The sequence below is a fragment of the Penicillium cinerascens genome (genome assembly GCF_028974065.1).
Source record: "Penicillium cinerascens strain IBT 15544 chromosome Unknown scaffold_4_segment0_segment0, whole genome shotgun sequence".
Lineage (NCBI taxonomy): Eukaryota > Fungi > Ascomycota > Eurotiomycetes > Eurotiales > Aspergillaceae > Penicillium > Penicillium cinerascens.
The window spans coordinates 544,556-568,552 of NW_026695297.1; the positions used below are offsets into that span (position 1 = coordinate 544,556).

At 51.7% G+C, this 23,997-nt stretch overlaps 10 protein-coding genes across 10 annotated transcripts; 7 read left to right on the top strand and 3 right to left on the bottom strand.

Annotated features, from left to right (window-relative positions):
- Positions 1–109: 109 nt before the first annotated feature.
- Positions 110–1,962, top strand: N7498_008153 (CAF1 family ribonuclease; the record flags this gene model as incomplete). The annotated part of the gene is made up of 4 exons (XM_058455215.1): positions 110–344; positions 401–493; positions 551–1,408; positions 1,466–1,962. The coding sequence occupies 4 exons, from the start codon at positions 110–112 to the stop codon at positions 1,960–1,962; spliced, it is 1,683 nt and encodes a 560-aa protein (XP_058305203.1).
- A 393-nt stretch (positions 1,963–2,355) lies between these two features.
- On the top strand, positions 2,356–3,486 carry N7498_008154 (mitochondrial 54S ribosomal protein mL46; the record flags this gene model as incomplete). Its single annotated transcript, XM_058455216.1, has 3 exons — positions 2,356–2,401; positions 2,454–3,118; positions 3,184–3,486. 3 exons carry the CDS (start codon positions 2,356–2,358, stop codon positions 3,484–3,486), a joined length of 1,014 nt encoding a protein of 337 aa, XP_058305204.1.
- Positions 3,487–3,791: 305 nt separating this feature from the next.
- On the bottom strand, positions 3,792–4,281 carry N7498_008155 (cysteine-rich PDZ-binding protein; the record flags this gene model as incomplete). Its single annotated transcript, XM_058455217.1, has 3 exons — positions 3,792–3,877; positions 3,932–4,055; positions 4,114–4,281. The coding sequence occupies 3 exons, from the start codon at positions 4,279–4,281 to the stop codon at positions 3,792–3,794; spliced, it is 378 nt and encodes a 125-aa protein (XP_058305205.1).
- A 493-nt stretch (positions 4,282–4,774) lies between these two features.
- Positions 4,775–5,923, bottom strand: N7498_008156 (uncharacterized protein; the record flags this gene model as incomplete). The annotated part of the gene is made up of 3 exons (XM_058455218.1): positions 4,775–5,137; positions 5,191–5,623; positions 5,679–5,923. The coding sequence occupies 3 exons, from the start codon at positions 5,921–5,923 to the stop codon at positions 4,775–4,777; spliced, it is 1,041 nt and encodes a 346-aa protein (XP_058305206.1).
- Positions 5,924–7,550: 1,627 nt separating this feature from the next.
- Positions 7,551–8,312, top strand: N7498_008157 (uncharacterized protein; the record flags this gene model as incomplete). The annotated part of the gene is made up of 1 exon (XM_058455219.1): positions 7,551–8,312. One exon carries the CDS (start codon positions 7,551–7,553, stop codon positions 8,310–8,312), a length of 762 nt encoding a protein of 253 aa, XP_058305207.1.
- Positions 8,313–9,982: 1,670 nt separating this feature from the next.
- On the bottom strand, positions 9,983–10,450 carry N7498_008158 (ATP synthase subunit C family protein; the record flags this gene model as incomplete). Its single annotated transcript, XM_058455220.1, has 1 exon — positions 9,983–10,450. One exon carries the CDS (start codon positions 10,448–10,450, stop codon positions 9,983–9,985), a length of 468 nt encoding a protein of 155 aa, XP_058305208.1.
- A 3,634-nt stretch (positions 10,451–14,084) lies between these two features.
- On the top strand, positions 14,085–14,709 carry N7498_008159 (uncharacterized protein; the record flags this gene model as incomplete). Its single annotated transcript, XM_058455221.1, has 2 exons — positions 14,085–14,399; positions 14,422–14,709. The coding sequence occupies 2 exons, from the start codon at positions 14,085–14,087 to the stop codon at positions 14,707–14,709; spliced, it is 603 nt and encodes a 200-aa protein (XP_058305209.1).
- Positions 14,710–15,518: 809 nt separating this feature from the next.
- On the top strand, positions 15,519–16,709 carry N7498_008160 (galactose mutarotase-like protein; the record flags this gene model as incomplete). The annotated part of the gene is made up of 2 exons (XM_058455222.1): positions 15,519–15,693; positions 15,754–16,709. The coding sequence occupies 2 exons, from the start codon at positions 15,519–15,521 to the stop codon at positions 16,707–16,709; spliced, it is 1,131 nt and encodes a 376-aa protein (XP_058305210.1).
- A 489-nt stretch (positions 16,710–17,198) lies between these two features.
- Positions 17,199–17,504, top strand: N7498_008161 (GNAT family N-acetyltransferase; the record flags this gene model as incomplete). Its single annotated transcript, XM_058455223.1, has 1 exon — positions 17,199–17,504. One exon carries the CDS (start codon positions 17,199–17,201, stop codon positions 17,502–17,504), a length of 306 nt encoding a protein of 101 aa, XP_058305211.1.
- A 2,597-nt stretch (positions 17,505–20,101) lies between these two features.
- N7498_008162 (PT repeat family protein) lies at positions 20,102–23,685 on the top strand (the record flags this gene model as incomplete). Its single annotated transcript, XM_058455224.1, has 2 exons — positions 20,102–20,126; positions 20,180–23,685. The coding sequence occupies 2 exons, from the start codon at positions 20,102–20,104 to the stop codon at positions 23,683–23,685; spliced, it is 3,531 nt and encodes a 1,176-aa protein (XP_058305212.1).
- Between the last annotated feature and the right edge of the window lie 312 nt (positions 23,686–23,997).

Here is a 23,997-nt window from a genome sequence, read left to right on the forward strand (position 1 = left end):
ATCGTATTTCTCATCTCTCTTAATCAATCGTACTTCTCTTCGTTCTTTTCTTTAGCTCCTTTCACTCTCGACCGCGCATCTGCCTTTTATCTCATCAATTTCAAACAAGATGGATCTAACGCAGCACAACTTCGCTTACTACCTTCCTTGGCTTCTGAAAGAGCTGACCCAAAGCTACTTCGTTTCTATTGACTTTGAACTCTCTGGTATTTCCCTGGCCCCCTCCTCCCAGATTCCGAAGATCCAGACTCTACAGGAACGTTATTTGGAAAACAAAATCGCCGCGGAGAAGTACCAGATCATTCAGATTGGTCTGACAATCTGCAATGAGGATGCTGCAAATGGTACTCGGTCTGGTGGAATTGTGTTTTCTTGTTGACTGCAATCTGACTAGTGGTAGGCACTTACAACCTCAGACCGTTTAACATCTGCTTGAGTCCTATCGTGGAGCAAGCCCTGGACATCAACCGTGACTGGACATTTTCAAGCCTGGGTACGTCCTTCTTCTCCGATAGTCCAATTTTACAGTAATATTGATCCACCTACCCAGCGGTCGAGTTCCTATTAGGACATGGGTTCAGCATCGATGCCCTCTGCAAACAGGGTGTCCGCTATCTCTCTCGCAGCGAAGAACAAGAGGCCCGGGAGCATATGAACACGAGGCTCAACCGTCTTGATACCTGGGACATACAGGACATAGACCAAGTTTCTTTGGACTTTCTAGAGGAAGTTCGCGCCTTGCTTGATAACTGGGTGGCTAGTTATCAGGGCCAAAGACGCAATGAGCACTTAAACATCCCCCCTTTACCTCGTTCTTACAAGGCCCAGCAGCGCAGAACTCTGCCCAGGCATCTGAGCAATCAGCAGAAATACCTCGTGCACAAAGTGATCAGGCTCGAGTACCCTGATCTGAAATCTCAAACCCGACACGGATACGTGCAGGTCACCGAGACCACCGCGGAGATGAACAGACTGGCCATTGAGCGAAAGCGGGACGATGCCAAAAAGAAGATCCAAAAAAGCATTGGATTCCGCTGGATTGCCGAGGCTTTGGTGGGAGGAGACCTGACATCCCTCGAGCCAAGCACCTTTGCTCCCCTCCTGGCTCAAGCTGAGAACCCGAAGTTCACGTTGGAGGAGCTCTCCTCCGGACTGAAAGACTGTCTCAAAGAGAACCGAGTGGTATTCATTGGACACAATTGCTTCACGGATCTGGTTTTCTTTTACCACCACTTCATCGGCAAATTGCCCCAGACCTTGGAAGAATTCAAGCTTCTGGTTCACCGTGTATTTCCCCTGGTGATAGATACGAAGTATCTCTTTACTTACGACGAGGACTCCTCCAACGCTAAGTCTTCGCTGGCAGACGCCAACAGAGAGTTTGCGAAGGTAGCTTTTCCCAAGATCAGTGAGTCACAGAGAACTCCGAACTGAGAAGGTAGCGAATAACTGACCTGTATACCAGTTATCGACCCCGTGTATTCGAAGTATGCATGGTCCGAGAGCCTGCACGAAGCGGGCTACGACAGCATGCTCGCCGCCATCTTGTTTATCAAGCTCTCTGCCCAGCTTCACAAGGAGGGAAAGATACTCAACAACACAAAGGGAACTCTGAGGGAGATGAATATCGAAATCGCTAATGGCCAGCCTTTCAATGTGCAGGACCTATTCAACAGTGTCATGAATGGCCGTTCTAAACGAGCCCAGAGCAGGTCAAACGATGACGACGACCTTCCGGGCAAGGGCGACGACGGCAAGGATTCCGATGTTTGGTCTCCGGAGGAATCACTTCAGTCTCTCGCTGAATCTGCAACCCACGCAGTTGCTGATATGGTTCGCAATGGCTTGCTGATCCCTCGACTCGACAGCGAGTTTTGGGACGTCTACGGCAATAAGCTGCGAGTGTTTGGAACGCATGAGGGAGTCGTGGACCTCGGAGAGATAGCTCGCGAAGCCACCTAGGTTTCTTTAGAGGGTGGAAAAGGGAGATTGGATGAAATGATCGGATGAAATGATCAAATGGCATTACTGAACATAGCACAAGGCATGGTGTTGAAATGTTCGCCGCATCTATCTAACAGTACACCTTGGTAATAACGAAGGTACCGCTAGCGAATCAGCAGCAAAGCTCGCTCTAGACACCGCTAAATGATCGACTGGTCGTGGGGTTTACTAAACGCAGTGACGATAAGGAAATGGGTGCCTGAAGAAGAGAAAATCTGAAAAGCGGGCGCCGCGTTTTTATGTGGCCCGGTGTCCGCTAGTCCCGATTGGGTGTAGCGCGAACGTGACTTCGCTGGAACTTTTCTCGGAGTTGCAAAGGGTGTTGAAACAGCAACAACAGTGTCTATAACGATGTCGTCAGGTCCCAATGGCGCCCGGCGCATAGCGTCCCTGCTGCGTATGTACGATTGCTGATGAATCGGAATAGCCACTAACTCCCTCTGATCCAGGCCCGTCAAAATTCGACTCCGGCGTGTGCAAAAGCTGTCAAGAGACCCTCGGCCGCCGCACCTATGCCTCTGCTGCGGCTGCGACCCCATCAGCGACTGCTGCCCCTGACACTACTTTCCCCGTTTTGAAGCCCGTCTACACCATCAACGCCGGCGTTGTCCTCTCGCGTCCGCCCCAGATCACCCGCGACCTGGAGCCGTTCGAGAAAGCCTTCCATTTCTACCAAAAGCGTCTGAACGAGCGTCTGGCGCTGCCTTTCACCAAATACTTTTATTTCAAGCGTGGAACGCCCGCCGACGTGGACTGGAAGAAGAAGGTCGCGGAGCGTCGGACCCCGGCACGCGACATCGGAAAGTACAACGCGTACGCCACCGACGCATGGAACGACGAGCTGCTCCTCGGGTCCAAGGAATCCGAGCCGGAGTACCAGATAGAGAAACTGGTTGATGACGCCGAGTCCACAGCCAACGCCACCTCCCAAGATACCAGCAAGAAGGAGGAGATCCCGCGCCCATTCTCGCGGGTGACGGAGGCCGACAAGAAGGGAGACTTCAAGAGCCTGAACCGTTTGCTTCCCAAGACTCTTTACTTGCTTGTTCAGTCGAAGGAGGGATATTGGAAGTTCCCTAGCTCTCCTGTGGTTGGAGAGGAAACCATCCGTGAGGTGAGCTTGCGCCTACGCACATTATGCTCTGGGGGACAGTCATTCTAATCAAATTCTCGATATAGGCCGCTGAACGTACCCTCGCCGAGTCCGCCGGTGTCAACATGAACACCTGGATGGTCGGCTACCATCCCTACGGTCACCACGTCTACACAAACCGCAAGCCCCACATCGACAAGGCCACCGGAGCCGAGTCCCACGGCGAGAAGACCTTCTTCATGAAGACTCGCATCATGACCGGCCAAGCCGATCTGTCCGCCAATACCCAGAACCTGAAGGACTTCAAGTGGTTGTCCAAGGACGAGATCGCGCAGCACGTGCTGCCGAATTACTACAGCTACATCAAGAACATGTTGGCCGACCGGTAAACGGTTACTGGGATTGATAAGGAGCTTATGAGGGAATTGGAACCGAACTGTTTGTGTATGAACAAAGGGAAGCGCGAGCTTGTCGTAGCCAGGAATTGGCGATTTGTTGCCTGGTATGAAGCGTTATCGACGCACTGCATATACTCTTACCGCGCATGCCATGTATAACTAGATTTTTTCTGTACTGTCAATCGAATTTATTCATCGAGATCGGATCTGTAAATACATAGGCCTGTCCTTGGACTCCGAACGCCTCGCCATGAGCACTAGAAAACCACACCCGCCACATCTTATGAAAAAGTAAATCATTTCAAGTTGAACTTCTGACCTTGCACAACGGGCTGGTCCTTGGCCGATTTGCCAGCCAGACTCTTGCCGCACATCGGGCAGGCTGATAAGTTCCATTAGCAAAGACATCGTGAAAAAAATCATCACAAGAACGTACCATTCTTCTGATAAGCACAGCGCTGGCAGTACTTCTTTCCCTGCTCAGTCTTCGTCTTGCAAAGTTCGCAAGACGAAGCATACGCCGCATAAGGATTCTTCGCCTTCGAGCTGAGAAGTTTACTCTGCGCGGGTGTCAGTCATCAACCTGAATATCAGCACAGAGCACATCCAGAAACACACCTTGCCGATACCCATGTTGCCCAGGGTTGATTTAGCCTTTGCAGCACCGGCCGAGGAGCCGCCTAGAGTGGTGGACGGGGAGCCGTAGTACATGTCATTCTTGCGTTTGACACCCGGCGTGGCGAGCTCGGTGGTCTTAAGCTTTTTCTGGCATTTGGTGCACACCATGGCTGGGAGAAGATGCTGGTTGAGTTGAAGTTGATAGACGTTCGGGTGTGATGTGATCGCCGTGCCGCCACCGCCTGGTTTGCCAAGACATTTGCGGAGTGTAGATGGAAAGACCTTCAAGGCACGGGGGACTCGTTAAATTAGGTAAAGGATTTCTCGGTCATTAGAGCTCAGCAACTTCTTGATCTACTACTTGTACAGTAATAGCACAAATATGGACTTCATTCGAGAAAATTAGATTGGGTATTAACATCAAACAAATATGGGTATTTCGTATACAGCAGGCCCGAACCAGCCCAGGGATATCGCCTTGAAACAAAACACGTAAACACGTCAAAGAATCGCAGTCCAAAACATGATTGTCCTATATCTTCATATCTTGGGACGGCATGTTTGGATAGCATCGCTTCCATCCACCTTCATCCTCCATCGCGACCTCCACTAACACCTCTTACTACCGTCAAGGCTGTTATTAAGGTTGCTGCTGAGGCTGCTAGTATGTCTGCTGATATGGCTGCTGGTATGGCTGCTGCATATATGGAGGATACTGCTGTGGATTTTGTGAGAACTGGGGATAAGTCTGATATGCCGGGTATGTCGGGTATCCAACAGGCACAGGACCGTGTTGCATTGGCCCGGAAGGCTTGTCGCCGACCTTGCTCCAGTTCATGCAGCAGAGGAGGACGCCGACGTAGATGCCGACGCAGAACAAAAATTGGCCGACACTCTCAACGGCTGACAGATACCGCGGGAAAAACAGGCTGTCCGGGATGATGTAGCGGATGTAGACGACTGCCCACATCATGTTCAGGGCGAACCAAAAGACGCTGCCGATTATGAAAGCAATTGCTGGCATCTGTTGCCATATTTTAGCATGCATTCCAAAGAGGGGCTGTATCGTCAACACACTTTCGAGACAAACCTGTGAGATCCAGCCTTCACAGTCGCAAAGATGGACCAGGCGAGCATCTCCACTGAAATTACCCAGTAGAAGATAACCTGTGCACTCTGGATATTGCTATAGATTCCTGAAACATCGAATCCATATGAATTCTGAATCATATTCACCTCAAATACCACATACAAGGCCCAGGTAGCAATGGCTAGTGCTACCGCAAGGGCCAGAACGATCCAGTGAATGATAACCACAGCCGCGTATGGCTTGCCCGTATCAGTGAGCCGATCCAACAGCTTATGAATGACGTTGTAGAAGACGAAAATGAGCAGGCATTGACTCAAAAGAAAGAAAAAGACATTGAGGAACAGGCCCATCACATAGTATTGGGTGACTACGGCGTCGGCTAGGTGGAGACTTTCCTCGATGATGGTAAGGATCATAGCACTGGAGTCGTTCCGTATTAGCATCTGTCTCTGCATAATAAAAGCGATTCACATACACCAGCCAGGCAATGAGAGAAGGGAGCACGCCCTTCAGCGCGCCTCTGTGGTTGCGGATCAGACATGCCCAGACGACACCGCAGATCAGGGCGGCCAGTGTCAGAACGTCGAAAGAAAAGCCGACAATATACAGAGACTTGGTTTCGTAAAGACTGTCTGTGCTGAGCGTGACCTTGTCGTTCCACACCGAGGGACCATTGAAATACCGGTTATAACGGGCGAACAGCCCGTGTGAAGGCGACATGCTGAAGCGCGTCTAGATTAATGTAGATCGTGTTGTAAAACGCGTCTCGAACAACACTTTGAATTTCCCTCCAGCTATTGTTAGTAGAGGGAGATTTTCGCGCAGGAGTAAACAGCTCGCGTGGCGAGTCACCAAGGCTTTAAGTCTCATTTCCAGAAAAATTTCCGGAGCCTCTCGGGCACTTAATACGACATTGGCCCGGATGGATCGCTCGCTATTGGTTGGATTGTCGTTTATGGCAGTGCTGAGGCGCCAACCTCGCCCGGTTGCTTAGCGCCGTCTCGTGGCTTTGGCCCCCTTTTTGCCTGGACACCTCATCACCGATTTATTCTTAGGCTCCCCTTCATTTCCCTCGCGTGTACCCATTGGCAACTTATGACAAAAGGAGATCTTCGAGTATCAAAGGACTCATAGGAGGTGTCATCGAGCTGGGGTCGAGATCGGAGCCGAGTAGCGCGCATGCCAACGCAGAGATCGCAAAGATGGACTTGGTGGAGACACTAAAGTAGCCTCGCAAATCATCGTACCTATCCCAAGGAACCTTAGAGTAGTTCGAAGTACGGTGTACGGAGCACACGGGGACAACGCTTTCATCAAGAGCGGCATCTCCGACCACTCCACATCTCAGTTCAGCCGAGTGCAGAGGGCAAACTGTGGCTTAGCATCACCGCCACCTGCAGCTGGGAACCCTGTGTCCTCTAGGGCTGTCAGACCACGCCTATCACCTCCCGATCAGGGAAGATCCTAGATCCCGTTCAGCTCAGCTCTCCCCAGCGACGTGTATGGACCCGACCGATCGTCTACAGATCCCCGAAGTATAACTACGCTCGCCACTGCGTCGTACGTCGCATGTCGTACGGCTCACGAGTGGGCAGAGATTAATCTGCCGAGTCTGGAGACCCGTCTCAGCTCTCCATTCTGGATTCTGGGTCCCGTTGTCCCGTTGTGCCTTTGTCCCAATTCCCGGTTCCCACGTTTCCCTAGGATGCACGGCGTGATGGATCCCCCCAGTATGCATGATGACCCGCCACTTGCAAACTGGTCCGCGCCATCGTGAAGAATTTTGGCGATCCTCAAGTCCAGGTGGTCCCAAAGTTCTTTGGGAGCCCGGCAGCCCGGTCGTCCCCCATTCACTGCGGGCTCTGCTTTTAGGCTCCTTTTTTGCCCTCCCCTGAGCTCTAGGGGGTACTATTCATATAAATAGTGACTAGTCACGAACTAATTTCCTCTCGTGGTCCAGTTCGCTTCCTCGGATATCGGGGGATTCTTTTTGGCTTTTTTTCTTTTCCTTTTTCTGTCGCGTTCCTGTTGATGCCGCATGCGGCATCCTATCCGCAAAACGCGCATCGTCGACTTCCTATCCAAATATATTCCCCGCAAAGTCCAATTCCATTTATTCTGTGCGCTTCGTTTCTTCCTATTTCCCTTGAAACGAAGCTGTGGACCCCGTGTCTCAAACGACGTTCCCGTTGATGATCCGCACAGACGCCGGAACTCGATTACATTACAGCAAGCTCAGTCCATTGACTCAGCCGTGTTCTGTCAGCACGATCGGTTTCAATTCTCTATAAAAAGAACAAGAATCCCAGAAGCCGTTAGCAAGCTCTAAAGTCACAGCTAGCCCACCATGCCACCAGACGGCTCCTCCTTCACAGCCTTGAACCTACCACCAGGCTTCACACTCCCGCAATGCATGGAATACTTCACTCTAACAGCGGGCCCGAACACCGATCTATGGCGCAAACCCCCAAACAGTGACACATCCACCGCGCCCATCGTATTCACCTCGCTACGGCAGCCATTCGTCGTAGCCGAAGTCACCATCAGCGCTGACTGGGAAATGGAATGGGACCAGGGCGGCCTGGTCATCTTCGCGGGCGCAGCACCACAGTCCTTCTCCGGGGCTCCGGCAATCACCACAGCCCGCCGATCGGGCGCCCGGGCACCGTGTAAATGGGTCAAAGCCGGCATGGAATTTTCATCTGGCACTGTCAATGCATCGTCAACTAGCGCGACGGGAGACGGTGCCGACTGGTGCCTGTCGCCGATCCAATCTACACATGGACCCGGGACTCAGTCTCTACGCATCAAACTGGAGCGTATCGGTCATGCGCTCTGGGTTTGGTACCAGGTCCCGTCCGCTTCGCCGTTTGTGCGGAGTCCGGGGGCAGTGGGATCCTCGTGGACGAAGCTGCGGGAAGTCAATTGGTTCTTTTACGGGGTTGAGGACAAGTTCGTTCATGTGGGGATATACGCGAGTCGGCCTATGAATCTGGGCCGCGGCGAGACTATGTTTGACGCGATGAATGGGTTAAGTCTGGATAGTTCGTTGGCGGCTGGCTTCGCGGATGGGCTGGTGGTGGAGTTTGAAGATCTAGAAATCTTTTAGCAACTTGCGAGTTGGTGTCCACTTTTTCAAGGGGTATCTCTTCAATTTCTGTTTCTATTTATCGCATCTTTGAGCTCGTTTTGTTTCCCTTTACTGTTCCCATGACGTGATACCTATTTCCCCCCAGCGTTTGAGCAAGCGAGTCTTGCGGCATGATCGGAGTTTATCTGGTATTTTGTTGTGACTGGATCTATACTTCCCTATTCTGTTGATCTTAATGATTTTACATAATTGAATATTGAGATTAATTTGCTATATTGACTTCACTAATTGATGCTCGTGGTTGAAGATGGTGTTTGGAGGTTCCAGGGGTTGCCGGGCCTAGCACCCTTGAACACATACAAAGTGAGGCTCCAGCCTTGCATAGAGCACAGCAAACATTCCAAAAATAGCTTGGATCTTCCAAATAAGGATTGTAAAATGCTGCTGGGCTTTCATTTCTGACAAAACTAGCTGTTTGAGGAACATGTTGCGATACGTAAGACAAGTTGACTCAGCCAAGATAAACTTCAAAAATATGCATGTCATCGTCTGGAATGCCTGAATTAACTCCAATAAGCGTGGATATGATTATACATAGGCATGCTAGCTGCAGATAAACTAAGTACCATACATGTGTACTTTTTATGCTGTCAGGTTGGACTGAGGTGTTGAACCTGGAGCTCTCCATGTCATCCAACCCAAGGGATAGAGCCAATACCACATACAGGTGGAATGACGAGCTTAGATGTATACCAAACTTGACATTTTCTTGTCAACTTAGTACATAGTTGATTACCACTGAAAATAATGTCATATTAAATAGTATTTTTCCTGTCCGAATGTTTTGTGTCCGGATATGATACTCTTCCCAGGTAGCCGAACCCAGCTATTGCAAACCACACAGCCACGACGTCGCACCACAAAATCAATTCACCATACCGACTTTCTATACAGATGATTACATTCTGCAAACACGGACAATCTCACCTAAGATACTCACCAGACGAATTCGTCTCGTTGATGTCATGCTGCTGAGTCAGCCGGCCCATGCGGGAGCGCGCTACCCGAGGTCCCGGAGCTAGTGCAGGCTCTGCATTGGGGATGCCGGGGACGTCGAGCTCGAAAGACTGCTCTCAAAGCTGGGGAACCGAGGGCCGAGCTAGGTAGATAGGCTAAATGAGATGGCTAGATTTACCTGGTAGAGCATTGACCGTCAATGGAGCGCGGTCGTGTCGGTAGTTGATCGAGAAGTTTCCACGTAGCAAACCCCGGAGACAGGAGGCATCGAACTCGGGGCAGGGGCGACCCCGGATGGAGGAGCTGTCTGTGAAGATCAAGCTGGAGATCCAGGAGATAGCTTGACAGTTCCAGCAGAAATAATGCGTAATGCGTTCTCTAGGGAATCTAGGAAAGAGCCATACGTGAAATGCCCAGGAGCGGAAAAATGCGAGAGCAATTAGGAAATTGGTGGTACAAGCCGGAGGACTCAACACACAGAGTTTTGGTTTGGCTCTTAGAAGTTGGGATAGGTAGGCCACATAGACTCTATATGTACAAAAAGGAAAAGTTGTAGATGACGCTGAAAAGTAGTACATGGTAATACATCACGACCAAATACCCTCCCCGGCGGACAAAAGAAAAAAAGAAATATTTTCTATTTGTTCCTTCAAAGCCCTTGGATCAAACGCTTAGACGTACTTGCACATCATGGCAACCATGAGATCGAAGAGACCCATGGCCTCGACGAAGGCGAAACCCAGAATGGCGTAGGAGAAGAGCTGGCCACGGAGAGCAGGGTTGCGGGAGACCGACATGAGGAGAGCGGCGAAGACGAGACCGATACCGATACCGGCACCACCGAGACCGATGGCAGCGGAACCCATACCCAGGTTCTTGGAGACCTCAACCATGGCGGTGGCGACCTCGGAGGAGTACTGGCGGCGGGCAGCGGACTGGAAGGCCTGGCGGGCGTTGGCCTGGAGGACGGTGGGAGCGGCGACACGCTTGGGGGCACCGAAGGTGGCGACGGGGGCCTTCTGGGAGGTGAAGGTGCGCTTGGTGGCAGCGTTCAGCTGGAAGCGGGCAGCGGGGCGAGCGACCTTGGAGGTCTGGGCCATGGTGGAAGCCAGGCGCTGGGCGAAGACACGGGAGGCCATTGTGATGGTTTGTTGGTTGATATAGAGAGGAGTTGGGGAGGGTGGATTGGTATGGGATGGGAAGGAACTTTTCAGGGAGAAAAAGCTGGGAAACTACGGAAGAAGGTCGTCCCAGGACATAAATACTCTACGGCACAATTTTCGCCCGTCCGCCTCCTAGTCGAGGCTAGTGCGCGTGTGAAAAAAGCCCTACTCTGTGCGGACGCCGGAGTATTTCACTCGCAAATCACCTGTACTTGGAATGCTCGGGATGTGTTTCTACCTTGTTTTACGCTTTTCTTTCATTTCTTACGCGTATCGCTGCCTTTATTCGGGTTCGTCCGGGTTCTAGCTGATACTCGGCTCCACTTCCTATGAGACGGATTCCCTTCCCAGGAAGCAAATAAATTACCTCTAGCTTCTTCCCCTGCATGTAGTTTCAATTGCTTCTCATGCCTCCCTAATAGGCCCTTTCCTCACTGTTAGGGGGGAGGAAGAAAGGGCAAAGGCAATGGGCAGGGTAAGCTCAAATTTTTTTTTTCACCTTCCCTGCAGTGGATCATCCGCATGTTCCAAATGAGTGGGTCCGATCCACCGATCCACTAGATAGAGCGCCAATCATAACCCTCTCGGGCGTCTTAAACGGAGCCTACTTTTCTGGATTTCTTCCCGGCGTCGCCCAAACCGGGCCGACTCGGATTCCAGGTCCACCAACTACAGATTCACTGGGCAACCAACTTTTCCTCGGGCCACTTTGGTCGGCTGAAAGGAGGGTCGGGTGGATTCTCCCATCCTCCCTTTCCTCGGGAACACACTTCACCGAGCGGTCTAATTGGGAACACGTAATTCAGACACCGCATCCCGACACCCACCCCCTTCGGTATACTTGTTTGTCCGGCTCGTCACCGTTCCCTGCCATTATCGTATGCAGCTGCACCCGGGCTAGGGGTTCCTTTTATAGGTTTCCGAGTGTGAGCGAAAATTTCAGGGAAATAATTAAAAATGATGGATACGAGCTTCCAGTCCACCCGCTTCCCTCGGCCTCCACCCAGTGGATTCCGGGACCACCAGAACCGGATAACACATAACCTGTCCGGGACCCCCCGGCCAGGGAACCGCTGGGATATAAACATGCCTATAATAACAAGCGCCTTCCAAAGATGCTTTCTGATATCTTCTACATGCGCCGGAGGGATTTCTACACCCATGCGAGGATTTATAAAAAAGCCCGCGTAGGGGTCCGGAGGCTGAGAGAGGCTCAGTCGGGAAAATCGAACTGCTGCAGCCCGGCCTTGGCGGACCCACACAAGCTAGATCGGACGACTGCCGGCACCGTTGGCGAACAGGCCCTTGCAAATATCTCAGCTCCTCGGAACTGCATATCGAGTGAATGAGAGCTATCATCTGAATGGCAACTTGCCTGGGTGATTTGTCTCTTTATCGAGGGTCGTAGATGCGATGTTACAAGTGGCACAAGCCACGAGATGGCGATCCAGGGGCCGAGTATCGGGTGTTTTAGGATACGTGGTAAATTACAATACGGTATCTATCGATCCGACTCATCGAGTCATCATCGATCCGCCGTGAGGTCATCCGATGGAATTGCTTGGCGGAGAGAGAGGCCAGCTGGCACTTCCTGGTAAGGCTTGAGAGAGTATTGACATGTGCGAAATTAACACCCATGCAGGGGCTCAACGTCTGCGTGATGTGTTGCATAGCAACAAATCTCGACTACGGAACTACGGGACTACGGAGACCTGATGCCGGAATCACCTGTCCCTGTCTCGGACTCGTACATACGTGATGAATCCACTTGATGGAGCAGTGGATCCCATCCTCACGATACAGGGGGTTGTATCAGCTCCGTCAACAGGTACCAACACAGCTGAATTTCAAGAGACGCGTCGTGGCAGAAACCAGCCGATTCAGGGTAATTTCGACCCAGGTTCTGCTGGGTCAGGTGCTTGTTTCTTTCCTTGAGCTGCCCTGAAGCTGGATACGGCTCGTACCGCACGGTTAGCTTTTACCTTCCACGAGGAAGCTACAGCAGATCTGGCATTCCAGAGACATACTGTAGATGTGAGGATCGTAGGGATACAATAGGCATGCTAGAGATGTACATACATGCTTGGAGCTGGAGCTGAAGGTGAAGCTCCCTGCGTCGATTCAGGAGTACGGACCCATAGGGTGCCTGGGGCGACTGTGCCATACCCTGAAAGCCACAACGGGGATTCTTTCCAGACTCAACACTAGTATCGGTGCCACACACATTGTTTCTGAGCTTTCCCCAGCTTGCTTCTTCAGATCCACTTCTTGCTACACCCAACGGGCATAGCGTACCTTGCTAATGGCTATTTTTGAGATTATTTTTGTGCGATCCTTCCCCAATATTATATGGAGTATGCCCAAGCTGGCGATGGAAAGGCCCGGTAGACCCACGTTGCCAAGTTTTCTGTGGCCTTGTCAATTTTGTGGTAGTATATACCAAAAGAGCTTGGTTTCATGCTGGCGTAGTTCAGTTGATAGCTCGTAGCCGGATCCCTATTCCGGGAAACCACAGCCAGTGCAATTGGAAGATGAAAAGCACATTCTAGGACATGTTGTTTCAGCGAACCTCATTGGCTAGTATCAAAACAACCTGTTCTCTCACGTGTCAAGCTGATTGGCCGTTGATATTCCCTGGCATATGTATTACGCCGTCAGCTATGTTAGCTTGTTCATCTCACTGCCCTAGTCCATAACCCCCTGCAGAACATGTATATAAATAACCTCTCAAATTGCCTCCATGGCTGTATATTGTCTGCTTCCTCCAAACAACGTGACCGTTTGATAGCGGGACGTAGTTTCCATATTTTGTTTTCCAAGTCATGAGTCGCCTGGACCACAGACACGCCATTACCTACAATAGCCGCAAGGACAATACTTGCACCAGCCCCGAGAGCAGTGCTACCTACTTTAGCACCAGGTAAGTCTTCATGCCAGTGACTACTGCAGTTCGTCCAGGGAATGGTATATCCGGCCCCGTGGGTGAATCACTATGCACTTTTATCAATGGGCTTGATGCAGGCGTGCCACTATTTGAGACGATGAGCCGGCTGGTTGTCAGACCTGCGACATGGCCGATAGAGAAGTACGGCCGGAAGGGCAGATAAATAGGCCAGGTAGGTGTCTCTTCAAACCACGCGGGACTGCAACCCCGTCGACTCGATTGTTCAGGATGTAAGTAAGCAACTCCGAGTAATGCACACCTGGACTCGCCAGATCCTTCCTTCGCTTCAACACCGCAACATCGTCCTGTATGGAATTGCTGAGAATTGCCGATACACTCAGACTCAGAGAGGTGATTCTCCCCTTCGACTCTCTACTTTGATACTTTTTACTTGAGACGTATAATAAAACCACATCGATGATACAGTAGATGTGGTTTGTTTAATAATATCGGAGTCTTCATTTGCGACTCTTGAAGGACCTCATATTAGTTCACTGTGAACACCCGCTGGTATTTTCCATCTTCTCATCTCGGTCATTCCATCGCAAGCCCCGCCTGCTCAATTGAATCTTGGATCAACTTGCTTTCTGTCTTTAACTCTGCCTGGCCTTCCTTCAACATCGTTTGCCACTCTTCACTCTTCTCCCGACAGTTCAGAGCAGAGTCATGGCAAAGGTCAACAGCGAAAGCGACTGGACCCACGATATGTCCAGGGGACAGAAGCAAAAGATGACGAAGATCGTGGAACACAATTTCGACCTTGGCATCGAGCTTGAGCTGCATGCTACCAAGATCACAAAACTTGGAGTTCATTGCCAGGAACCAAGTACCGGACTAGAGAAGAACAACATGGACGTCAATACGAAGTTTGAAATGCAGACCGATGAGATTAAGAGTCTCAAGGGTCAGACTGAACAGCCGCCCACAGTCCAGAAGGGTCAAGAGAAGCAGGTCTCGAAGCTCAAGGATAATACCGAACAGGTCGATACAGAGCTTATAAAAGGTTCTTCACCAGAAGAACAAGCAAACCGGTTCAAAATACGAGACGCACACCGAAGAAATCGGGAAACTCGAGAATTATTTCAACGAGAAGCTCAAACTACATACAGAGGAATTGCTGGAGCTCAAAGAACAGAACGCAAAGCTCCTTAAATTGCTGAAGGCTTATAGCGTCGACATTAGAAAGCTGAAGAAGCCAGGCGAAGATTTCACGAACCAGTTCATCCAGTCCAGCCAGACAGTCACAAGCGACCCCAAGGACACTATCACTGCGGAGATTCTACATTGGTAAATACGAGAAGACCTTGCGTGATTTGATGCTGATGTTAATGAAGCAGAATAATCCGGACGCACGAAGTGAGAAGGGACCATACGAGTGGCCCCAGAAAGGCATCGCCCGCGAGAAGCATCTTGGAGAAGAGAGTGTCTACCGACGATATGAAGAGGAGCAATCTTGGACTTGTTGGGATGCAGTATATTGGAACTTGGTAGCGGCTCATCTGTGAAGTGTTCGCGAGGCTTTGAATGGGCTTAAAAAGAGCATAAATGTGGGAGTCTCTCCAACAATTCGGACGTATGACGAAGTTGCCAAGGGAAAGAATCTCTCTGTATCATAGAGACATAAAATGCAACCGCCATAAGAATTGGGATAAACGGAACAAAAGGCATTGGACCATTGAAGATTAGCCTACAGTAAGTGCCCGGTGCTCTGAAGGTAAGACTGATCAACATGGGCTCCTAGTCTATAAATGTGTTGGCCGGCGCCACGAGGTTCCACAATCAGCCACGATCAAATTTTGGGCGAGAGTATGCTGGTCCTTGTAATGAGTTACCTCCGCATTGTCAGCCTGTAACCGGGAAACCGCTGTGTTTATGGCATTATACTGTGCTCAGTGAAGTAGTTTTAATTTTGACCCGGCCGAAACAGAGGCTGTGTACTTTTAGAGAAGATTATTGACATTGGTTCGCGGGGCTGGACATGTTGGCCACGAAAATATTTGAATGACGACTGCTAAGAAATGACTATATAAAGCATACTCTATGGTCTTTTTTGAACATTTATGCGAGACTCTCTCGCCCTTCTCCTTTAAAATAGGCAATATGCTTCCAAGAGCCTACATTATTGGTCTACTTTGCTCCACGCGTGTCGCGTACGGAGCGTCCGATTCTCCGAACAGCGCTTTCAAGCCTTATACAATCCAAGCACCAAATATCTCCGCAACATTTATCTCCTATGGAGCTCGTCTCACTTCTCTACTTGTTCCGGACCGCAACGGCGCGACCCAAGACGTTGTACTGGGCTACGACTTTCCAGAACAATAATTGAATGACACAGAAACGGTACACACCTATTATGGCGCCGTCGTCGGCCGCTATGCCAACCGTATCAAGAACGGCACATTTACGGTTGACGGAAACAAGCATCATGTTTCACTCAACGGTCCGCATGGCCTCTACACCCTTCATGGGGGTACCGTCGGATACGACCAGCGGAAGTGGAATGTGTCCAGCTCCACATGGTCGTCAATCACATTCTCCTTGTACGATCCCGGCTTCGAAGGTTTCCCCGGAGACGCTATTACAAATGCCACCTACACAGTATCGTCTGGTGCCGATGGTCTTCCCCAATTGACGACGGAGTTGACTTCCATATCACTCACACAAAAGACGCCAATAATGCTTACAAACCATATTTACTGGAACCTGAATACGTTCCTTGCGCCAACGATTGAGCACGATACCTGGCTTCAACTGCCACTATCTCACCGGCTGGTTGGCGTGGATAACATCGAGGTCCCAACCGGCAAACTATTTGATGTCACCACTTCTTACGGTGGCTCGGCGGATTTTCTCAAAGGCAAGCTTATCGGTGCAGACATCAAGAAAACATCAGGGCTCTGTGGTCAGAACTGTTTAGGATATGATGACTGTATGATCGTGGACCGTCCCCCAAAGTATGAGCCAAATGCGTTAGTACCAGTGGTTCGGATGAACTCCAAGCTCACAGGCATCTCGATGGAACGCATGAGCGACCAAAAAGCAGTTCATATTTACACTTGCAACGGAGTTGGGCCTTCCCCTGTTAAGCAATCTCAAATCAAGCGAAATAAGGCCAAGGGCCATGCAGGTGTGGACTTCGTTCACAGTCATGGTTGCATTGCTATCGAGCCTTATGGTTGGATTGATGGAATCAATAATTCTCAGTGGGGCCAGAGACCTTTCCAGATATTTGGACCCGAGGAAGGGCCGGCGAGGAATCTGGCTGTCTATAAGTTTCGGACTATTCCTTGACTGAGATCATGTTTACGCTCACGAATCGTTTCCCGATTTTGTTAAAGGCTATTCATGAATCGTCTCATCGGCTGTATTATAAACCGCGCTAATCCGTATTTATGTAGCTGATCTACAAATGTTGACGCCCTGCTAGCGCCGGCCTTATCGTAAAAACATCAATGCCCAATTTATTCAACAAACAAGTCTGCAATGGACTCCATAGCCTCGAAAAAAAAGGATCCAACTAAAACCAAGGCTAAAGGTAAGTCTCCAAAGGATAAGCGTTCCGAAAACCTAAATTGAAGTCCCTCGAACCCCACCTAATCTAGATTGCGCCCCATGGATGACATCGAACAATCTAGAAGGCCCACGCCAAGTCATCTCTGAATGCTGCTTATAACGAATTATAGTCTCATACACTGCATTTACTGGAGTCTTTACTAGAGTCTCAATTCATAATACCGAACTCCATTTTATCATATATCATTCCCGCGGCCTTCGGGCATGATGGGAGACACAGCGCAACCAACCCACCGCCCCTTCATCCTGCGGACCCATAGCCACGGAGTACTTTACTATGAAGAGTTCGGCTGGGACGAGCGCTTCGAGGCTCTCGTCAGCCGAATTGCCACAGATTTCATCGATCAGCTCGACCCCGCATCGGATCGTTGTTGGGTCGCCGAGCGGGACGAAAAGTTCCTCGGGTACATTATGCTAGTGAAAGACCGAATGCAGCAAAATGCGGCTAAGATTCGCCTTTTGCTCCTGGAGCCGAGCGCCTGGGGGCTCAGTGTTGGCAGAGGTTCGGTGTGACAGTGCACGGAATTCGCGAAGGAAGTGGGCTACGAGAAGATCGTGTTGTGGACTCAAAGTTTACTGGTCTCTACTAGGCGGATATATAAGAATGAAGGGTATCAGCATGTCTATTCGTAGGAGCATGATAACTTTGGGTTCAAATTGACGGGTGAACTTTGGGAATTGAAGCTATAGACGCAAGGAGTGTGTACCCCCCAATGTCAGATTGAGTGGCGAGCGCGGGGCTATTGGTGGAGCATGTCACCGAGAAGGGACCTAGTATATCAAAGCTTCCTATTCTGATCTACAGGAGTGGTGTGGTCAGTACTTCAGGGTTCGAGTATGGCTCTATCAATTTCTGGAATCAGCAGCATCTGAAGATTGACCAGGTCTCACTGCCAGATAGGGATCGTAATTCCTCCTGACAGCTTTGGAGCCTGTGTTGTTATCTTACGTTGGTGTTCACCAGAATGCAAATGCAGACTAGGGGACGGTCTTCGAGACGACATCCTATGCACCCCCGTGCAGATCTTGCAAGTATTAGTCGGATTCACGACAGCGAGTTGTACGAGATTGGCATCTAGAGCAACGACCGTCGTCTTCAGCTGGAGTGCACTAAATCACCCGGGTGTGACGCCCCCAACGGATTCCTATGCACCACTCAAGGACTCTGAAAATAGCCAGAGTAATCCATGGGAATTGCATAACTCACCTCAGCTATGCATATGAGCATGAGCACATAATCTCCTTGCATGGCTTCTGCTGCACCTACGCCACTGATAAGAATGGCAATGTTAAGTGGACGCTGAACGTGGGTCTCCACCCCGACTTCTCATCTCACATTACTGACCATATGGCATCTGTTGCAGGAACAAACGGGAGGCGATTTCAAGTTGGCTCTGGGAACCACATTCTGCTTCCAGCACGACGTGCGAATCGAGGACTCAACCAGCAGCACCATCACGCCCCATTATCCACAACAACGACAATGTTCCTTTTTCGAAGGAACAGCTGCCACGACTGGTCTCTTGCTGAAACTCGGCCTCCTTGCAAAACTCTTTCTCTCTTGAACATCGCCTGTGGGACGCAGAAGAGGTATTCTACGCCGTTTGGGGGGTAGTTATCAACTCCTCGCCGACGACCACGTGCTCTTAGGCCACGGCGCAACACCCGAAATCGAAGAACTCGACGAGGGCGGAGCAGTTTTCATGAGAGCAAGGTTTGGCTACAATCACCTGATGACGTCCTAACGGGTCTTAGAGTCTGTATTGACGGGCAAGCCGACCACCACACCGCGTGTTCACACGTGCAAGGTGGCAGACGCCAGCAAGGGGCAAGTGAAAGGCGTATGCGAGTTGAAAGGGGGCAACCAATGTGCGGTCATGGAAAGTGTATTTTGCCAATGATGAGCAAGATCTCCGGAAAGTGGCTACTTGCGCGCGGAATAGGTTTGAGAGACGGAGATCCGTGGAAGTGGGGAGGGAAACTACGATGGTCAAAGCCGGGTCCGGGCAGACCGAGGTCGGTCGCGTACAAAGCTACTCGACCCTTCTGGCATGAAGCTATTCATTCAGATAAATCCGTACATTCCATCTAACAATGCTAACTATGGTTCTATTCCGGCTATGTCATAGAATCAATTCGAAACACAGGGCGAATGTGTCATGCCATGCCTCCCCCCATCGCAGACCCATGGAACATGGATGACGAGCCCTGGGTCACATCAGCGGGCTCCGAGTTTGTTATTGTCCATTGTTTATGTTTTTACTGCTCAAGTTTCGGTCGAGCCATGGCAAAGTTAGCCATGCCGTGTGAACCACCAGCCGTGTTTTGGAGAGCATCAGATCACACGGTAATCAATGCAGTTGACAGGTGGAGAGGAGTCCCTGCGTCCATTGGCCCCTTATGGGCTCCGTCTATCAGTGGACGGGCCCTAGTGATAATTAGTCTTCTTAGTGCATCCTTAGTGTGCATTTAGTACCTTCGTGCATGGGCCGATGAGTGCATTCCGCTCCACTTTTTTTTTCCTCTCTCTTCGGGAGCTTCCTGCTCGAGTCGTGAACCAAGCAGTTGCGACCGCGCGAAAGAGGCCACTGGGGGAGTACAGAGACAGAGTATTCCGGCTGTCGCACACGACTTGCTGTTCGTATTATGTAGACAGGAAGCCTAATCCCGGGGATCGCCCGAGGACCTCGGCGGATAGCTTCACCGCATATTGGACAGTGGTGGGGACCGCAGTGGCCCAAGGCGACAACGGTTGGCCATTTGGGTTCCAACGGAGACCAATTATGCTGAATCGGTACTAGACAAAAGACCGAAGCTGGCAGAATTGAGTAAAGCACGACCTGGTCACTGTGACAACCTGCCCCACGCCGTGAATCATATGCGCTTGTGTTGTACACGGTCGAGTTGGGCATCCGATTTTTTTTTATCGCGCTATCCGGCCTTTCTTCCTCCTCTACGCTCTACACACCTCTAATAATACCACTTTGCTCTGCGAGCTTTGTTTGTACAGTTGATCCTGCCTGAAGTGCTGCTTTGCTGGTCAAGTTGCAAATCCTTACTCGCTTTCCCTCTCACCTTTTCACGACCGTTACGACTTGACGACTGCCACCATGGCGACCGCTGCGATCCAAAACGGTATTTACTGAGCTTCCGAGGTACAACCTGCAGCTTGCTGACCTTTCATTCAGTTTCTGATGAGACCCTGCCCAAAGACCCCGTCTCCGTCGAGCCGATCGCAACCCCACTCGTCGGCGCGAAGTCCACGAATGGCGACGCCGCCGCCGAGACTGAGGCACCGATGAGCGCTGCCCAAAAGAAGAAGGCTAAGAAGAATGCCAAAAAGAAGGAGAAGAAGCAGGCTGCGAAGGTGGAGGAACCTGGCACTGAGTCTACCGATGCCGATGCCGATGCCTTATCTTCGCAAGAAGCTGAGCCGACTGAGACGGCACCGAAGACTGAGGAGGCGAAGGAGCCCGAGCCTGTTGCAGAGGCTGAAAAGCCCGCCGCAGAGGCTGTTCCCACAGAACAGCCCGAGCAAACCACCGAGGAGCCAACATCTACCGAGGGCCCCGAGTCAGCGCCCGTCACAGAGGCAACCTCTACAGAGATTCCCACTAAGGCCGAGGAGGCCGAACCTGTGGTGGAGGAGCCTACTGCTGAGGAGGCTGTGAAGGTATCCGAGCCCGCCGAAATTGCTCAAGAGCCTGTGACCGAAGAGCCCGCCACCGAGACTAAGGCCGAGGCTGTTCCGGAAGCGTCCGAAAAGCTCACAGAGGAACCCGCCACAGAGACTGCAATCGAAGCATCTGAGCTCAAGGAATCGACACCGGAGGTCACCAAGGATGCGCCGGTTGAAGAGACTCCCGCTGAAGAACCTCTCAAGGGGTCTGCTGCCGACAAATTCACCGTGGAGACCGTCTCTGAGATGAAGGAAGACCCTCCTGCTGAGGTTTCTGCTGTTGAGGAGCCCCAAGTTTCCAAGGAGACTGCCGAGGAAAAGCCGGTTGAAGAGTCCACTGTGAAGGAGGCCGCTACCGAGGGGGCAGCGCCCGAGCCTGTCCGGGACACGACTACCGCCGCCCCCGTTGAGGAGCAGGTTGAGACAGCCGAGAGGGTTGAAGAGCCCGCTCCTGTTGAGGCCGAGAAGGATGTCGTAGCTGAACCTACGACCGAGACTACGGCCACAGAGGAGCCTGCTGCTGAGCAAACGACCGAACGGGAGACCGTAGCCAAGGAGCCCGAAGAGGCAGCTCCCGCTCTTGAAGCCGAGACTTCCAAGGTTGAAGAGGGCACAGAAACCGTTTCCGAGCCCGTCGAGCCTCTCGTCACCGAGGAAGCCACCGTTGTGGAGCCCACTCAGGAGAAGGCTGCTGAGGACGTTTCCGAAACCCCCAGGACCGAAGAACCCAAGGTTGCAGAGTCTCAGGCTGAGGTGACCGAGCAAACAACCCAGGAATCTACCGTGGAAGAAGAGGCATCTGCTGAAACCCCAGCTCAGGCTGTTACCAACCCCGTTGAGCAGTCGAACGAGGCTGCTGTTTTGGAAGCACCGGCTGAGGAATCTACTAAGGAGGCTGTCCCTGAAGTCCCCGTCGAGGTTGTTGCCGAGACCGAGACTAAGGAGGCCGCGGAAGAGCCTGTTGCTGAGCCCGTTGCTGAGCCTGTTACTGAGCCCGGTACTGAGCCCGTCGCTGAGCCTGTTACTGAGCCCGTCTCTGAGCCTGTTACTGAGTCCGTCGCTGAGCCTGTTACTGAGCCCGTCGCTGAGCCTGTTACTGAGCCCGTCGCTGAGCCCGTCGCTGAGCCCACTACCCAAGAAGCCCCTGTCGTAGTTCAGGAAACCTCTATCCAGGAGCCCAAGGTCCCTGTGGCAGAGGAAGAGAAGATCGAGGAGTCTATCGCCGAACCCAAGACTTCCACCGCTGTCGAGGCCACCCCTGCACGGGAGGAGACCGAGGTTGTCGAAGAGCCTGCTGCTGAGACTGCCCCCATTGAAGAGGCTAAGGAGGAACCGGCAGTTGTGGAGGAATCTGTGGTTGAGACTCCCGCGGCTGAAGAGATGGAGACTCTCAACGCTCCTGATGTGATGGAATCTGTCAACGAAGAAAAGGCTGCTGAGGAGCCCGTTGTTGAAGAGAAGACTGAGGAGCCTGTTATGTCTGGTGCTCCGGTTGAGGTCGAGGTACCTAAGGAGGCCTCTGAGACACCCGCCGTCGAGGAACCTACTCAAGAAGATGGTCCCGACACTCAGGTCGAAGAGCCTGCTGAGACCACTGCTCCTCAGCAGGAAACTCCCAAGGAAGAAACCTCCGAGGCGCCTACCGAGACCGAGCCAATTACCGATGCTCCCGTTGCTGATGCTCCCGTTGCTGATGCTCCCGTTGCTGATGCTCCCGTTGCCACTGAATCTACAACTGATGAAGAGATTGCTCCTCAGGAGGCTGCTACTCAGGAGCCCATCGCTGAGGCTGTTCCCCATGAGGCTGAGCCTACTGCTGAGCCTGCTCCCACTGAGGATATTATTGCTCAGGGGACTGTGAAGACCGAGGCTGAAGTAGAGGTCCCCGCGGCCACTGATGCTACCGAAACTTCGCAGGAGCCTGTCGCAGAGGATCCCGTCGTGGAAGAGCCTGTTACCGAGGAACCTGTCAAGAAGGCTACTGAGGAGACTCTCGCTTCTGCTGCCACCGAGGAAGTTGTCGTTGCAATGGAGCCCACCACGGCCACTGAGGAACAGCCCACCACTGAAGCTTTAGAGCCCGAGACCACCTCCGCTGCTGAGCCTACTGTGCCAGTGGAGGAGGCTGAGACTCCTGCTCAGCCCGAGGAGCCTATTCATACCGAAGAGGCCCCTGTCACAAACGAAGAAGAGCCTGTTGTTGAGGCCCCTGTGGCTGAACAGCAGCCCGAGAAGCAGGAACCCGTTGCTGTGGCCGAAGAGACACCCGCTGCGCTTGCTGAGCCTCAGGCTCCTATCGAAGAAGTCTCTGCTCCCAGAGAGGTGATGGATGCTCCTCGTCAAGAGACCCAGGAAGAATCTGCACAGGACAGTGTTCTGACACCTAAGGTGATTGCCGCTGGAGCTGCCGCTGCCACAGCCGGCGTTGCTGCTGCAGGTGTGGCTTCTGCGCTGCACAAGGAGCCTGAGTCTACTCCGGCTCCTAAAGCTGCGCAGGAGTCGACCGCCATGGGCACCAAGAATGAACCCGCGGAAGCCAAGGAAGAGACCAAGGCTCTGGCAGATCCGCAGCCCGATAACAGTAAGCTGCAGCCCTACTCTGTTTCGACCAACAACGTGTCGGTGCCGTCTTTCGAAGCTGATTCGCTTCTTGCAGCCCTCGCTGGTGATCGTGAAGCTCTTCTCACCAGGCTGAACCAGCCTTCCACCGATCAGCTGGCTACCATGGCCACTGAACAATCCCTGCCCCCCGCTGCCACGAAGCAGCCCCAGGTTGAACCCGAAGAGTCAGCCCAGAAGACCACTGAGGCTCCTGCCCAGCCCGCGCAGGAAGGCGCACCTGCTAATGCTAATGAAGAGGATGCTCGTCCAGTGAGCCAGAACCGGTCAGTGGCTGCTGTTTCTCTGAATAGTGCACCAGACAGCTGGCTCAAGGCGTTCCTGCGCACTGTCTTTGTCGGATTCTTTGGAACTATCTTTGCCCCCTTCCGCCGCCGTGGAAAGGACCGCAAGTAATATGGTGACTGGAATTTCTTCGTTCCTTGGTGCTGCACATGGAGATATATCAGATTCACTGAGATAAATGCGCGTCGAATCTCAAAGACTAACATTGATTTACCAGGGCCCTGTTTTGGATTGCCATTGCTGCGGTACCTCTACTTGCGATACTCTGGCACGCATTGACTCGCTGACTCTACCTCTCGTTGTGGTTGCACCAAGGATTCTTGATTGAAAAGCAAAGTCGTGAAAATGTTCTTTTGCGCTTGATTCCCCTGTATTGATTACGATTTTCTTTTTATCTCTCGGATTTTGTCTTTTTTGCTTGTG